This window comes from Anolis sagrei, chromosome 1 (genome assembly GCF_037176765.1).
Source record: "Anolis sagrei isolate rAnoSag1 chromosome 1, rAnoSag1.mat, whole genome shotgun sequence".
In the NCBI taxonomy this organism is placed as follows: Eukaryota; Metazoa; Chordata; class Lepidosauria; order Squamata; family Dactyloidae; genus Anolis; species Anolis sagrei.
In genome coordinates this window covers 83450007-83467068 of record NC_090021.1, presented here as the reverse complement: position 1 = coordinate 83467068, position 17062 = coordinate 83450007, and the positions used below count along the sequence as shown (strand labels likewise).

The following is a 17062-nucleotide window of genomic DNA, read 5'->3' as shown; positions in this document are numbered from 1 at the left end:
GGCATGTTTAGCCTGAAGAAGAGAAGGCTGAGAGGAGATATGATAGCCATGTTTAAATATGTGAGAGAAAGCCACAGGGAGGAGGGAGCAAGCTTGTTTTCTGCTTCCCTGGAGACTAGGACACGAAACAATGGCTTCAAACTACAAGACAGGAGATTCCATCTGAACATGAGGAAGAACTTCCTGACTGTGAGAGCCATTCAGCAGTGGAATGCTCTGCCCTGGAGTGTGGTGGGGGCTCCTTCTTTGGAAGCTTTTAAACAGAGGCTGGATGGCTATCTGTCAGGGGTGATTTGAATGCAATATTCCTGCTTCTTGGCAGGGGGTTGGACTGGATGGCCCATGAGGTCTCTTCCAACTCTTTGATTCTATGATTCTATGATTCTATAAATAATTCTGTCTATCCTCATCTAAGAGTCTATTTAATTGCATATCAAGATTACAAAATTAAGAGATTCCATTGTATGATACTGTTTGTTGTAATCTATAACCAAAGGCCTAAATTGTTTACAAGGAATTGCTATCACAATGCCATTTTATTTCCGTGTTCCTGGTTGGTTAAGTATGTATGGTATGGGGAGAAATCCTCTTCAGACCATGGGAGATGTAAATTAAAGAGGCACTTCCATTAATATATGCTACAATCCATTTGTTTCTCTCCCCCATCCCAATCTTTAAATCATACTAATTGCAAATTTTGAACTTTCTTACTCCCCACCCTCCTGTCCCCCCTTCCTGCCTGTCCCCCCTTCCTCGACCACTCTGGGTACATGATAGACTGAGAAGTTGCAATGGAAAAACTAAAAGATGTTTAACCAAAACAACTTTGGGATAAAGGCATAAATCCAGTTGTTAGTCCCATCTAAAGTTAATCTACTGAATCAATGGGAACGTACATAAATCAACTCTTAAGTTCAATTGATTCTGTTCTAGTTGAGAGTTGTAATTAGATGTGTCCTAAACATTGCTTGATAACACAAAAACATTTTAAGATGTAGTAGTGAATATTTTTTTCCCTCTAATCACTGACTCAGGGCAGTTATGGTGCACTCCTTTGCTATTCCCCAAAGAAGTGAATGATCCATGACATCCCCTATTGCTTGGATATAGGTGGACCTGCAGTTTAGACCATATGAAAGTAAGGTTTAATCTCCCAGTATCAGAGGAACTCATTACTTTATGGTAAATAGCACCAACAAACAGCAAACATCCCGGAATTTCCCAGTTAAACCAGTCACTTCTACCCATGCTGGTGAAAGTGAGATTGCAGTTGAGCAAAGAGAGTATGTGAGTTGTGAGGCTGCTGCTACTGTTTTGACCTCCTTTGTATTATTTTCATATTCTTATTTTATTGTATTATAATGATTATTATGTAAAAGAGACTGTGGAATATCAAGGCATGATTTATAAGTCTACTTTGGTGGCTTTAAAATCAATGCTATAGAAGTTCTTAATAAAAGTCCAATATCAAAGGAGTTTCATTGTAGCAGCAGTGTTTAGTTTAGGCTTGGCCATGAGTAGAGCCGTGTCCACTGTGCTTTCTAAGAACTCAGAATGAAGCCTCTGATGGCTCTTTAATGGGTGAAGTAGTAATAAAATGTAATTGTGTACTTGGGGAAGAGTATGTGTCACTTCCAGTCTATCTGATCAATAATTTATTGATTGCCTTTTGCTTGAGGTAAGGTTTCCAAGTAACTTCAGACAGATGGAGTATCTCCTTGTCATGTTCATTAATTACACTTTTCTTTAATCTGTATCGCCAGGCGACCAAGGTGACAGCAGATGGAGAGCAAACCAGACAGGATGCTGAGACAACTAATGAGAGAGCGAAGCTGCTTGGACAGTTCATCAAGGGCACCCTCCAGGCTGCAGAAGGTATTGGGGAAAGGGGAGGAAATGCCAATAGTTTCTCAAGCAAAATGAAGCAACACATTCTGGAAAGAATAATACACAATGCATTGAACATGAACTGAAAGGAGTCAGTTACTCAAAACACTGGGCTTCAAAGATGTGAAATTGGAGGAGCTACAGCCAAGTAATTGTATATTTCCTCCAATCTATAGGCTGTATTTTGCTACAACTTGGATAAACAGGCAATTATGAGCACAGAATAACAAAAAAAACATGGAATGGGTTCCTTCAGGAACATTTTGGATTTATTTCTGAAGAAGAGCTATTATGATTATATAACTAATGGGCAGTTTCAGCTTTGCTCATGTTTATTTTCATTTAAGAGCAAAATAAGAAAAGACTCTGTGTAGTTTAAGTATTCTGTGTGGTGCATTAAGAGTACATCTTTAATTGCTCAGAATGGCTTTAAAAATAAGTTACTACTTGCTATAAGTGAACAGCTGTTTCTTCCTGTTTGCAAATTACTACTAGCCATGCATGTACAGAAGCGCATATTGTTATTGTACATTCATGCTTAAATGGTGAAATAAGCGAGAAAGATCTTTTTCTTAAGGGATTTTGTCACATATTCCTTTTGTTTAGCATAGTTTGCTTTTTCATACTCTTGGATCAAATCAGCATGTCACAGTGTTTGTGTATTACAGTTACACCGTTCCTTTTATTTATTAAAATGCTAGCAAATTACTGGAAGTGCTTCACAAAACAAAGACAAGTTTTATGGGGCTGAAAGCATCTTTTATTTTCATGAAAGCCCTGCACCTATCTAAGATAAGCTTGTAATTCAGTGTTGATATCTTTGAAACAGAAATTGCCACATGTCCTGAGACTCAGCTAGCTGTATCTCTGTAAGGGATTCAATTGTCAGAACTTCAAGATGCTAGTGAAAGCCACTGAGAGAGAAAGAGAGAGAAAGAGAGAAGCAGCAGGTGTTAACTTTAACAGGAGTCTGCATAGGAGTCATAAAAACTGGGCAAGATGAAGATGTTGTCCTTCTAAGAAGTTCATTGCCTGTGCTTTTTAATTTGATTCTTTTTCATTTTAATTCTGTTCTACATCTTCTCCAGATTTTAATTTACCTATTTGTGTGCACATTAGACACATACTATATACAAATATGGAACGCTCTTTCAGAATAAGCAGTCATAAATATCATCATCCAGCTCTTTGATGAGATTGAGAGGGAACAAAATGGATTATAGTAATTCCTTGCTACTTCGTGGTTCTCTTTTTGCGGACCCGGACTCGCTGTTTCATAATTTTTAAATAAATATTAATGTAAAATATTTACATTACATTATTAACATGGTGGTGGGTGGCGAGTGGCTCGGCCTGGCAGCCAGTGGGCCTCAGAAAGGGAGTTTGGTGTGTGGGCTGGGTGTGAAGCAGAGCGTGGAAGGCCTACTGGTCACGAAGTGTGGCCTACTGTGCCACTGCAGCCCCAGAAGTGACTCTGGAGGTGTTGATTGGGTGGATAAGTCAGGGATAAGTGAGGGAACATTGTACAAGTGGCCCTGGGAAGGACTCAAGTTGTGCCCTCCAATTGATGAAGGGGCACGGAGAGCCTGGGGCCAAAAGGAAGAGGAAGAAGAGTAGGAGGAGGGTCTGTTGGGAGAAAGAGAGAGGAGGAAAGAGGAGGAGCTGCTGCCAGGAGCCCACAGTCAGGCAGTGCTGGCTGGAGTGCATGCACACACCAAGTGCTGCAAAACATGTGCGCACACAGGCAGGCTTCCCATTCAGTGGCGGGGCTAACCCTGAGCAAGCAGAGGAGCAAGAGGCAGCGATTGAAGAATTGAAGGATTTTGTTTATAAGGTAAAGGAAAAGATTTTCCCCCTGACATTAGTAGTGTATAACTACTAAAATAATGTACAAATATTAAAATAAATATAGTGTCCCTGCTTCGCGAATTTTCACTTATCGCAGATGGTCCTGGAACATAACACCCATGATAAGTGAGGGAACACTGTAAATCCAATTATCTTTCCTTCTAAAAACAAAAAAAATCTGTTGTTTGAGTTTGTTTTTAAAGAGGCGTTGAGAGTAAAGACGCATGCGTGAAATTGCCCTTAGATCAGGTTTTTGTTTTGTTTTGTTTTTTTGTATGTATGTCAGGAGCAACTTGAGAAACTGCAAGTCACCTCTGGTGTGAGAGAACTGGCCGTCTGCAAGGACGTTGCCCAGGGGACACCTGGATTTTGGATGTTTAACCATCCTTGTGTGAGGCCTCTCTCATGTCCCCACATGAGTAGCCAGAACTGACAGAAAAAGCTCAACCCACTCTACTCATATTTGAATTGCTGACCTATTGGTCAGCAGTCCTGCTGGCACAAGAGTTTAACCCATTGCACCACTAGGGGATCAGGTTAAGCAATGGAATATGAAAGGCACCACTGTTACATTCTCAAGGTCTTTTCTAGTTTGATTTTTTAATGTTTTGTTTGCTTATTTCCACCATCCCACAACAAAAAATCTGAGTGCATCACAAAAATGTAACTAAATTAAGAAGAAATATTGAAACAATAAAATATATTCAAGCTAACAAACTTTGGAATGCAATATTTTAATAGAGGGCTAAGCTACATGAAATACTAGGGTTGTTTTAAAACAAAATCCAAAAGCACATTTGGATCCAAAAGCACATTCAGATCCTCTTACCTGGTTTCAATTATAAAATTGTCTTTCCTGCATGGTTTTCTTTTTTTTAAAATCCTATGGAAGAAAAGCAGTTTTTAAATACTTAGTGGCTGAGAAGAGGCATAAAGCTCTCCCACCTTCAGATGACAGACCTGATATGTATCAGACTATGTTTCACGTGTTTTTCTAGTTTGGGACTCAAAGAAGCTGGCAACAAATAAAACAAATACATACTTTGTATGTAATGTAGCATCAGCATGTTGTTTAATACTAAAAGTACTACATTACATGAAAACAAAATCCTGGATAAATAAAAGGGTCTTCAAAAAGACTGGAAAGAAAAATGTCACGAATTATTTTCAGGAAAGCTTTTGCTGCTATCACCAAAGAGGCCCTCTCCATAGTAAGCACTGCACTTATTTGATAGAGTCAAATCATAACTTCACAAGAAAATTGTACACTTCAAGTAAATATATATAAGGTAACCTGGTTTCTAAGTGAGATAGGACTTTGAAAATTAAAATTAGCTCTTTTAATTTGAGGTAAGCAATTGTCTGTGAAACACAGTTGTAATGTCAAAAGCCCAGGCCTATATATAATTGTAAATATCTACTGTGTTGAGATCTGTCTACATAGATATAGATATGTTATATATGTCTATAGAGATAGATATAAAAGCTGGGCTTCGGTAATCACTTTGCAATTTTAAAGAAGAGGAAGAGGAAGAGGAAGAAGAAGAACAACAACAACAACTTGGCCCTTAGATCAGGGTTTGTTTTTGTTTTTTGTGTGTGTGTCAGGGGAGATTTGATGTCCCGCCACCATCTCCCTGAAGGGACTGGCAGTGGCTTACAGATGGCACAAAGTGTTTAAAAACAAACATAAAAGTGAACACAATATAAAATTTAATAAAATAAAACACATGCACATATAAAAACATCAATTCAGACTCAATCAAGCTGTGATCCTCTAACTGTGTCTAACTGTGACCATAGCCACGTTGTAAACATTAGGAATAAAATAAGTGCTAGCTGCAGTAATGGAGAGAGGGTGTGGGATAAAGTGCAGGATGTTAGTGAGCAGGGAGAAGTCTTTCGATAATACAACAAATATAAGCTTTCCTTTTTGTGCATGTCATACTGTAAATCGAGGCCAGAACAAGAACTAGAGAAATCTGCATAGTTTCCAATCTGTTTCATTTAAATAATAAATCTTTTAGCACATATCAATTGCCTTCTGAATTCAAAGAAATAACTTTTTGCCCCTTGAAACATAAAAAGGAGGAAGAGAGGAAGAGAAATGTGGTCACTTTGTGTTATAAGCCACTTTAAGACTAACTGGTTTTTATTTTAGCATGCACCTTTGTGAGCATAAACTCAAATTTTCAGATGAAGTACCGAGTGGTATCTCACTCCCACAACTGCATAAATATACTTTATATCCTAAGTCCTAGATATAGTTCTCTACTGTATCTGTTAAGGCAGATATCTATCCATGAAAGTGTATGCTAAAGTAAAAACCGGTTAGTCTTAAAAGGGTTCCTACATTTCTTCTTTTTCCTCCCCTTCCTCCTTTTGAATTCAATGAGTCTTAATGTCAGTTGGATTACACCAGCCATGGTGTGGCTCTAAAAAGTGTAAGACAACATTCTTTATACAAGAATGGCTAAATGTAAGATGATTCTTAAATCTCATACTTTTAGTTTCCTATTTGTATTTTATATGAGGGAGAGGGGGGAATATTTTCCTGGATGTCTCTTGCACAAAACCAAGTCATTGGGCTTTGAGCAGGAATGCTATGTCCCCTTTTCCTCAACCTAATTCCACTTCCTCAACTTTCAAATTTGGAAATTATAATTAATTAGAATATTAGTGAGGTCAATGTTTCAATATGTCTAAAAGATAGCTAACACAGGTAGTAATGAGGAAGGTCTTCGGTTGCATTAATAGAAAGTGAATAGTGAGAAGAATTTCCACCCTTAATGTACGCTGCTGCAGCATCCTTTTTGGTGAATTTCCTCTTCAGCGACAGCTGGTGTGCAACACTCTGGAAATTTGTTTGCTAGTACAGCAAATTTTAAGCTCAGACTGTGATATTGTTTATAACACTTGTGGTGCACTAACTATAAAATGATTTATGCTTATTTTGTGCTGTTGAATTTTTTGCATTCCACTGATATCATTAATCACAATATTTTTTAAATCTTTCCCTAAATTAAAGTAATGTCTAATACACAACTTTTTAAAAAGAAATTCATAATATTGTATTACATTCTATTGTGTCATTTATTTACTATTATTTTTTATTTTCTATGTTCTCAGTTTACATTGCCCTGACAAATAATGGTTTGTTGTTGTTGTTCATTCGTTCAGTCGTCTCCGACTCTTCGTGACCTCATGGACCAGCCCACGCCAGAGCTCCCTGTCGGCCGTCACCACCCCCAGCTCCTTCAAGGTCAGTCCAGTCACTTCAAGAATGCCATCCATCCATCTTGTCCTTGGTCGGCCCCTCTTCCTTTTGCCTTCCACTTTCCCCAGCATAATTGTCTTCTCTAGGCTTTGCTGTCTCCTCATGATGTGGCCAAAGTACTTCAACTTTGGTATGAACTCTCTTTCAATCATCTATTCATTGGGTCTAGCAATTCCATTTAGGCTCTTAAAGGTTAGGATTCTAAACATGGACAAATAAAGCACAAGCAACTATAACTTCTCAAGGCCATTTTTGTAAGCTTCCAGAAGAGGAAATTTTACATTACAACAAGGTGCAGCACACATATGTGTGCATTGAGTGCACATGCACACACACATACAAGTAAATTTTTGGTTTTGCTATGGTGGAGTGTTATTCCAAATGTTGAATATTTTCTTATGTATTGCTGGCCATTGGATTAGTGGTCTTTTGTAGTACATGAATATATACTACAAATGGCAACTTTCATTTGGAAATTGAAATGAATATGCTAAATGTTCTCTGTTCTCTTTGTTGATATGTGTAATTGCCACTTTTCTTCAGGTGCAAATGAGACTGCTTTAAAACTCAATGAGACACTTGGAGTCCCAGATAAAACCATTGACAAAAGCCTTCAAGAAATACAAAGAGATGTTGACAAAATGATGGCAGAACTCAGGAAGAGAACCCTGGATACACAAGAGGAGGCTGCCCAAAATGAATTGGAGTGAGTAGCAAAGCTGTAAAGATGAACAAGTAACTGAACTCATTCAAATGTCAACAGAATTTGAAATTTCAGTGGAAATTGGAACCTGTTCAGATTAATAAAGTCAGGCATAATAACTATTTTATTTTCCAATCCCAAATAGATTGTAACGTTGTCAATGTGCCTTATACCAGGTCCAGGTTATTTAGAAGATTGTATTCTTCCTTATGAACTGGCCCATGCTTTGAGATCTGTTGGGAGACCCTTTGAGGTACATCTGATGGGAAGATGGAAAGGGCCTTCTCAGTGGCTGTCCACAGAAACTCTTTTCCCAGAAAAGTTAGATTCACAACATCCTTGTTTTTTTTCCACATACATGTGATTGTTGCTTAAGGCCTGTCTCACCTAAACAAGGCACTTGATCCTGCTAAATGTTGTGCTTGTGTGAGTCTGTGTGCATGTTTAATGATATACATTGAGGTCTTGTTTTAATTTTTTATTGTTTTAACTTTTCAATTTTTAAATTTCTAATGTGTTGTAAGGCACTTTGAATGGGGAAACAGGTGGAATAGAGACAATAGGAGCAGGAGGAAGATATACAAAGGATGGGTTGCATAGTTATTTTTGGATGTTCCGTCTCCAGGTTTTCCCTACAGTATTGTTGAGAATAAGTATTTTTGAAAAAACTAAACCAATTGAAGACATTGCTCATTTGAGGTTCTTTGAATTGCTTTGAGTGCAATTTTCCTGCTTCTTGGCAGGGGGTTGGACTGGATGGCCCATGAGGTCTCTTCCAACTCTATGATTCTATGATTCTTCAGCATGCTGTTCTTATCAACATTGTGTTGTTCATTCATTTATATCCTGCTTTTTTCTAAATTATATTCTCAAAGCAGTAATTTGTTGTTCATTCGTTCAGTCGTTTCCGACTCTTTGTGACCTCATGGACCAGCCCACGCAGTATATACATTATTTAAACTAGACCATTAAATAGATGATATAGATAGTTTTAAAAATGGTTAAATGATCTATAGAGTTAACATAATTTAAAACTAATTAAGAACAATATGAAATCAAGAAAACAACACAATACACCACAATCAATTCCTAAAAGCCTGCTTATGGAAAGGAGCCCAAAGAGGAGTGACACTCACCTACCTTTGGAAGTCTGATCTGGCCACGGTGGTCCATGCTCTGGTCACATCCCGAATAGATTACTGCGGGGTAAAAATGCTGTAAATAATAATAAGGGTGGGGTAAAAATGCTGTAAATAATAATAATAAATACCTGGAAAAGGAGTTCCTAAGTTTAAGAGCACTCACCAAGAAGACCCTCTCCCTTATTGCCACCAAACAAAGTTGTGAAGAGAGTGGGGCAGAGAAAAGGGCCTCTACTTAAGATCTTAGAGCTCAAACAGGGTCACAGAAGACAATATGGTTCTCAAAATAGGTTGGACCTGAACCACATTATCTTGACAGATGGCCAAGGAATTAAGGCAGGAGACCACACTACTTATGCTCCATATGAATTCACCTTTTATCAGCTTTTTCCATTAACACTAGGCTGTATTATTTCCATTTTTTTACTTTCATCAGAACTAACATTGGTTTCACCTCCCATATCTGATTATAAAAGTTTTTCTTAAAAATCCAGTGACTCACAACATAGTGACTTATGGTAGTGAAAGATGAGGGAGAGGGTGAGAATCCACAAAATTAGATGGAGCATCTTTTGCAGAAATCACCCCGTCTTGTGATTTTTTTTCTCTGTTTGATTTTAAGACTTGTCCCCTTCCTCCAGAGTCCATCACATTCAGGGTCATTCTCCAGCCCTCAAGAGATGGTCCAAAGTACATTTCAGAAAGAGTGAGAATAAGGAAATATAATTATAATAAATGGAGAAGGGAAAATATGGCATTTTTATGGGGTAGATGAGAAATAAGGCTTTCCAAAGTTCATTTTTTTAAATATATATATATATATTAAAATATATGAATTGTAGACACAAGTAGAGTAATACTAATTACTCTACTAATTTCATTACTCTACTAATACTAGAGTAATGAAATTCCACTTACGTTTTCACTTAATATAAAGTATCTTATTTACTTAACCTTATCAATCCTATTCCACAGTTATCAACCACTTGTGTCCAGGAGTCCCCCCCCCCCCACTCCCAATTTCAAAATTCATAAGGCTGTTTTCTTCTCTCTCATTTTAAAAAATGGTATTGGAACAATGTGCATGTGAATACGTGCATGCATGTATGTCTGTGAAATTACCATTTTTAAGCTTGGTTCTTGTGAGGCTTTTAATGCAGCACCTAATTTAAATGACAATTTGGAACAGAGTTTAAGAAACAGTGCTCTAAAGAGTAGGAAATCAAGTATAGTAAAACACAGAAAAGTTGTCTTCAATAAAGTCCCACCAGTGTAAAATTGGAACTCATTACTTTAAACCCAATTGATTGGAGAAAAGTTTACTTCAAAGAAGACATTGGCTGGTTGATCCTTCCCCACATTGATTTCAATGGGTGTTAAAAGAACTTACAGGGAAAGTACTACCCAGTTGAAAAGTCCAGAAAATATGCTTTCCCACGTCTTCTGCCTTGAGTATGCACAAGGATTTAGGATGTGGCGGCTGATTTACTTTCTTTCTCCAAGACATCTTTAAGGATTGTTCTGTATAGAAGTGTGTTACGTAGATTTCAGATGTAAATGTCTCTTTGTGTTGTAGTGTAATTTAATACTAGACCAAAACACATTAATTAATTCATGTGTGTTTTTGGTTCAGTATTTTATCTCAAATATTATAGGTAAAAAAATGTCTGCCCTATCACAGTAATGGGTGTGACCATAGAAAATGACCATAGAAAATTTTTACTCTATTGTTTTATGGCATCTGCATTAAGGAATACAGATTTATTGTCAAAGCCCATATTTCAAAGGCTGTGCTATTGTCAATGATAATGCTTGTATGTACTGAATAGCTTGATAAATTAAGCTAAGTAGAGTTGTAAAGTCGCATGATTTATTAGAAATAGTGGAAGGAAAAGAGTATAGACAGCTAGTGGGGAAATTATGTCTTTAGAGAATATATATATATTTGAATTGTCCTCCAGCACAAAAGTTGACTGAACAACACTTTATAAGGGAAAAATCCTGCTTTGTTATTGTGAGTTTGCCAGGCTGTATGGCCATGTTCCAGTGAAAACTCATAACAACCCAGTGATTCCGGCCATGAAAGCCTTCGACAATACAAAATTCTGCTTGTTCTTATTGATCTAGCAGAATTTTAAATGAATGTTTATGATTGCTTTTAAATCTTGTTTTAATTATAACTGTCTATTTTAATTTATGTTTGGCTTCCAGTGGTTGCCTGTTGCCCTGAGTCCCCCCCCCCCCCTCGGGCATCGAGAAGGACAGGGAACAAATGCTCAAAATAAATAAATAAATAAATAGTACTCTGTACAAACAGACTAAAATTGAGAAGGGAGTTATAAATTAGCTTATTTAGATTCTCATTATTACATATTCCATATCCAAAGAGTAGGCAAAGACTGCAGAGCCAATAGCAAATATCCAATCTGTGATTTTCAAGTTATCACTTTTTCAGCTACACATTGACTGAAATGCAACCTAGTGCTCTAGAATAGGGGAGGTATTTTAATTCAACAACAACAAAAAGGAGAATGAGTGGACTTATAACTCCAGTATCCAACATTGCAAATACTGGGAACGAATCCCTCAGCAGAAGTCATGCTGAAGACAGTTTTGATCCTATAAAGGTAGTAAGCCTAGCAAGGGGCAGATCAGGCATGTAGCCGGGGGGGGGGGGGCTTGAGGGGCTTCACCCCCCCCCCGAAATTCTCATGGTGGTTCGCAAAAAGGCCTTACTGGTGCATTATTTAAACTGTTATGTTTATTCATATCATGATCTGATCACCATACTCAATATATCCCATATGCATGGTGGTATTGGGGTAATGATACAAAAGGTTTGCTAGGCTAGACCCTCTTTCACTCAGACTCAGCCCCCCCAAAACTCAGCCCCCCCCCCCCCGAAACCCCCCCTGAACCCCCCCCCCCCCCCGAAACGAAATCCTGGCTACGGGCCTGGGGCAGATGGTTCATTTCTGCTGTTTCTGATGCCATTCACTAAGATTGATATATTGATTCACTTTTTCAAACTTAAATCTTATAAAATTGTCACAAACACCAAACACTAAAGTGATTTATGAAATCTGTATGTACTGTTGCAGTTCTTGTTGGTTTAAAGCAGGAGTCTTCAAACTTTTTAAACAGAGGGCCAGGTCACAGTCTCTCAAAATGTTGGAGGGCCAGATTATAATTTGAAAAAAAACATGAATGAATTCCTATGCACACTGCACATATCTTATTTGTAGTGCAAAAGCCACTTTAAAACAATACATTAATTAAAATGAAGAACAATTTTAACAAATATAAACTTATTAGCATTTCAGTGGGAAGTGTGGGCCTGCCTTTGGCTGATGAGATAGGATTGTTGTTGTTGTGTGCTTTCAAGTCATTTCAGATTTAGGTTGACCCTGAATGAGGGCCAGCTAAATGAGCTTGGAGGGCTGCATCCGGCCCTCGGGCCTTAGTTTGAGGACCCCTGGTTTAAAAGTACTAAGCCACAAAGGTCATCTATGGACCAAGAAACCATGGGATACAGCCTCTACGCTCATCAGATGGAACCAAACTCCTGAAGGACCAAAACTCAATTGCACTACATTGGAAAGAACACTACCAAAGCCTCCTGAACCGCAGCTCCAATGTGGCCGAAGAGGTCCTCTCACAAATCCCGCAGCAACAAACCAGGGACGAGCTTGCAGCACTGCCTAGTTTGGAAGAAGTCAGCAATGCCATCAGCCAACAGAAGAATAACAAAGCCAGTGGACCAGATGGGATCCCTGCTGAAATCTTTAAAGAGGGAGGACCTGAGCTGACACACCAACTCCACCAGCTCATAGAAAAAGTGTGGGTGACCGAGAAAATCCCAGCAGATTTCAAGGACGCCACCATCATCACCCTCTTCAAAAAAGGGGAAAGAACAGACTGCGGAAACTATCGAGGTATCTCCCTTCTAACCTCCGCTGGGAAAATCCTCGCAAGAATCCTTGCAAACCGCCTTCTGCCCCTCTCAGAAGACACCCTCCCAGAATCCCAGAATGGCTTCCGCCCCTCCAGAGGAACAGTGGACATGATCTTCACTGCACGACAGCTCCAAGAAAAATGCAGGGAACAAAACCAACCTCTGTACATGGCATTCATTGACCTTGCAAAGGCATTCGACACAGTGAATCGCAGCGCTCTCTGGACCATCCTCCACAAAATCGGGTGCCCAAACAAATTCGTGAACATCCTGCGGCTCCTCCACGATGACATGATGGCAACAGTCTTGGACAGCAGTGGCTCCCAAAGTGACCCATTTAAGGTGGAATCAGGTGTCAAACAGGGATGTGTTATTGCCTCAACTCTATTCTCCATCTTCATCGCTATGATACTTCACCTTGTTGATGGGAAGCTTCCCACCGGAGTGGAAATAATCTATCGGACAGATGGCAAGCTATTCAACCTCAGCAGACTGAAAGCCAAAACCAAGGTTACAACAACAGCAGTTATAGAACTCCAGTATGCTGATGACAATGTCGTCTGTGCGCATTCAGAAGAAGATCTACAAGCCACTCTAAACACCTTCGCAGAAGCATATGAGAAGCTCGGCCTGTCACTGAACATTGAGAAAACCAAGGTGCTGTTCCAGCAGTCGCCAGCCAATCCCTCTCCAATGCCAGTAATACAGCTTAATGGTGTCACATTAGAAAATGTGGACCATTTCTGCTACCTTGGCAGCCACCTCTCCACCAAAGTCAACATCGACGCCGAAATACAACACCGCCTGAGCTCTGCAAGTGCAGCATTTTCCAGAATGAAGCAGAGAGTGTTTGAGGACCGGGACATCCGTAGGGAGACCAAGGTGCTCGTCTATAAAGCTATTGTCCTCCCAACCCTGCTCTATGCCTGTGAGACGTGGACTGTCTACAGACATCACATGCAGCTCCTGGAACGTTTCCATCAGCGCTGCCTCCGGAAAATCCTGCAAATCTCCTGGGAAGACAAGCGGACAAACGTCAGTGTGCTGGAAGAAGCAAAGACCACCAGCATTGAAGCGATGGTCCTCCAACATCAACTCCGCTGGGCCGGCCACGTTGTCCGGATGCCTGACCACCGTCTCCCAAAGCAGTTGCTCTACTCCGAACTTAAGAACGGAAAACGGAACGTTGGTGGACAGGAAAAGAGATTTAAAGATGGGCTCAAAGCCAACCTTAAAAACTCTGGCATAGACACTGAGAACTGGGAAGCCCTGGCCCTTGAGCGCTCCAGCTGGAGGACAGCTGTGACCAGCAGTGCTGCAGAATTTGAGGAGGCACGAGTGGAGGGTGAAAGAGAGAAACGTGCCAGGAGAAAGGCGCGTCAAGCCAACCCCGACCGGGATCACCTTCCACCTGGAAACCAATGCCCTCACTGCGGAAGAAGATGCAGAGCAAGAATAGGGCTCCACAGCCACATACGGACCCACAAGGAAATCCATAATGGAAGACCATCTTACTCGTCCAACGAGGGATCGCCTAAGTAAGTAAGTAAGTAAGTAAGTACTATGTTTTGTTATGATTTATTTATTTATTTTAAACTTTTCTGTTCCATTTTTATCATAACATCTCAGCCCTGCATACAATATAAACAATCTAAAATACTTCCAGATTAAAAGCATAAACCCCTTTTTAAAAATAACAACAATGTACCATTATCCTTTGAAATATTAGTCCCAGGAGGCCTTAATAAAAATTCATATTTTGGTTGTCTCTGAAAAGAAAGCAATGTTGGTGTGAGCTGGACCTTCAAGGAGAGGGCATTCCATAGTCAGGGTGATATTTATCCATGTCCCCAGGGGAGGATCCATCATGCAGACAGGCACTCCTACTGGTATTGAGGGACCAAGTTGTTTACAGATTATATGTGATCACTTCATACTTGAAGTGCAACTCCTTTAAGAATTGTCTTATATGTTCTGTGATAATCTGGTCACTAGTCTTGCTGCTGCATTTTGCAATACCCATAGCTTCCAACTCATCTTCATGGGCAGCTTCACTCACTGGGAAGTTACCAGTAGATCTGGGAAGCTGGATCTGGTGAGCACCTGCTGCTTCTGAGGGAGTGCAACTGCATTCAGGGAAGGTTGTATATGCATTTCCTGGACTCAAGAACCCACATAGCTGCCATCTTATCAGGATTCAGCTTCCATGCATTGACCATTGCCCTGCCTATTATAGCAGCCAGGCACTGCTCCAGCCCCTGTAGAGCCAGAGTCAACTCTAAGAGTTGGGTTTTATTAGCATACAGCCATCACTCTACCCAAAACCCCTAATGACCTTCCCTAGCATTTTCATTAAATATTGAACAGAACCAGGGCAAGCTGGAATCACATCTTAGTATCCCTAATCTTGAACAGGAATGCCTTATTGCTACTTTTTGGAGCTCACCCTGAAGTTGGGAGCAAAACTATTGTAACCTAGTGCCTCCTATTCCTACCTGATAGAGCTAGTCTAGTAAGATAACATGATCATTTGTTTCAAAAGCCACCAAGAAATCCAGACAGAACAAATGGAGTAGTGTTCCCCTTGCTTTTCACCCAGATCAGTTTGTCAGTCAAAGTAACTAAAGCTGTTTTATTGCTATACCCTGGTGTGCAACCAGACTGAAATGGATCTGTACAGTCTGTTTCTTCCAAGAACACATGAAATTGTCCAGACACCATTTCAGATGTTCTTGAAGAAACAGATTATCTGGATGCATTTCAGTCTCTCTTCAAGTCAGGACACAGCTGATGGCATATTCAGGTTGAAAGATGACTTGGAGAGGGGAGTATCACATTTACATGGTACTGTAAAAAAAAAAACCACACACACACGCATTAGAACAGCCTTGTCCAAGGGGATACATTTAATTTAATTTTAATGTGTCTTGATAATGTGTAACATGTTCAATTTTTTAAATATTGTCATAAATATGTAGAATAAAATAATATGTATTATATATTACAGAGCAGCAGGAGCCCTATTGAAACGAGTGAATAAGTTGTTTGCAGATCCCAGGAAGAAAACAGAAGAGCTCAAGGATGAAGTCAGAGACAAACTGTCAGACTATCAAGATAAAGTTGATGATGCTCTGGACCTACTGAATGAAGCAACCAATAAAATTTGGGAGGCAGATAGGTTATCTGCAATAAATCAAAGAAACATGACCATGGTAGAGGTAGGTGTTCACAAGGGCTGAGGTCATATATATTTATTTTCAGAGTGTAAAACTTTACCACCTTTACCAATCAGGCTGATGTTGCTGGATTGTACTTTTGTGACTAATTCTTGATCAATATGGTCAGGAAAATCCCTGCATGCTCCAGTTGCGGTTGGGGGGCGGGGGGGGGGGAGAGAGAATTGCTGCTACTCTCCTGTACCATTAATGTGCTTGATTCTTTTCTCTTTTCCCAGTTATAAATTTCAGGCAGATTGTGTCCAGGTTCCACACCCACACCACCAGCAATCACTGGTTAATCATCGGGGTGCTCCTTGACACAAAGGAGGGATATTATCTTGTAGAATAACCTTAAAATTACATAGACCGGTCCTATGGGAGCTTACACCAGCATAAATCACCACCAGATCTCTGGGGAAGGTCTTTGATTATTGTTCTGATCATCAGAATAAATGGGAACTGATAATAGACATAAAAGATTGTTTTGTTCCTCTCTCTGAATCATAGAGCTTCCACATAGTCCTGAAAAAGCAGAAATTAGCAAAATCATGACAACTGTGTTGACACAGTGGTCCAGCTGAACAACTCAACTGGCCAGGGAACTCTCAGGGCCCTTCCACACAGCCCTTTATCTCGGAATATCAAGACAGAAAATCCCACATTATCTGAGTGTGAACTCAGATAACCCAGTTCAAAGCAGATATTATGGGATTTTCTGCCTCTATATTCTGGGATATAAGGCTATCTGGAAAAGCCCACAGATACATATCTCATGGTGAAAAAGTAGCATGCTGATGCAATCTGCTTGGAGCAGCAACCGTTAAACAGAGCATGATGCTTTGCTTTCCTCTGTAGGTTTATTATTGTGCTGTCCAAACAGACACAACTGCAGATCTGGCTCATTTCTGCCCCCCAAAAAAGCAGAGATATAAACCTTCAAACAAATCCTGGATTCCTTGTTGGCTTCCTGTGGACAGTAGTTGTGCCCATGTTTAAATAACACAGTGAACAATGTTATGTAGTTTATTTATC

At 39.7% G+C, this 17062-nt stretch overlaps 1 protein-coding gene across 6 annotated transcripts in view; it reads left to right on the top strand.

Annotated features, from left to right (window-relative positions):
* LAMA2 (laminin subunit alpha 2) overlaps positions 1–17062 on the top strand; it is a 557898-nt gene that overhangs the window by 430346 nt on the left and 110490 nt on the right. For all 6 annotated transcript variants that reach the window (XM_060753336.2, XM_060753340.2, XM_060753339.2 and 3 more), the window contains 3 exons: positions 1764–1875; positions 7556–7718; positions 15820–16030. In XM_060753336.2, the coding sequence (XP_060609319.2) occupies positions 1764–1875; positions 7556–7718; positions 15820–16030 (486 nt within the window). The remainder of the gene's footprint in view (positions 1–1763; positions 1876–7555; positions 7719–15819; positions 16031–17062) is intronic.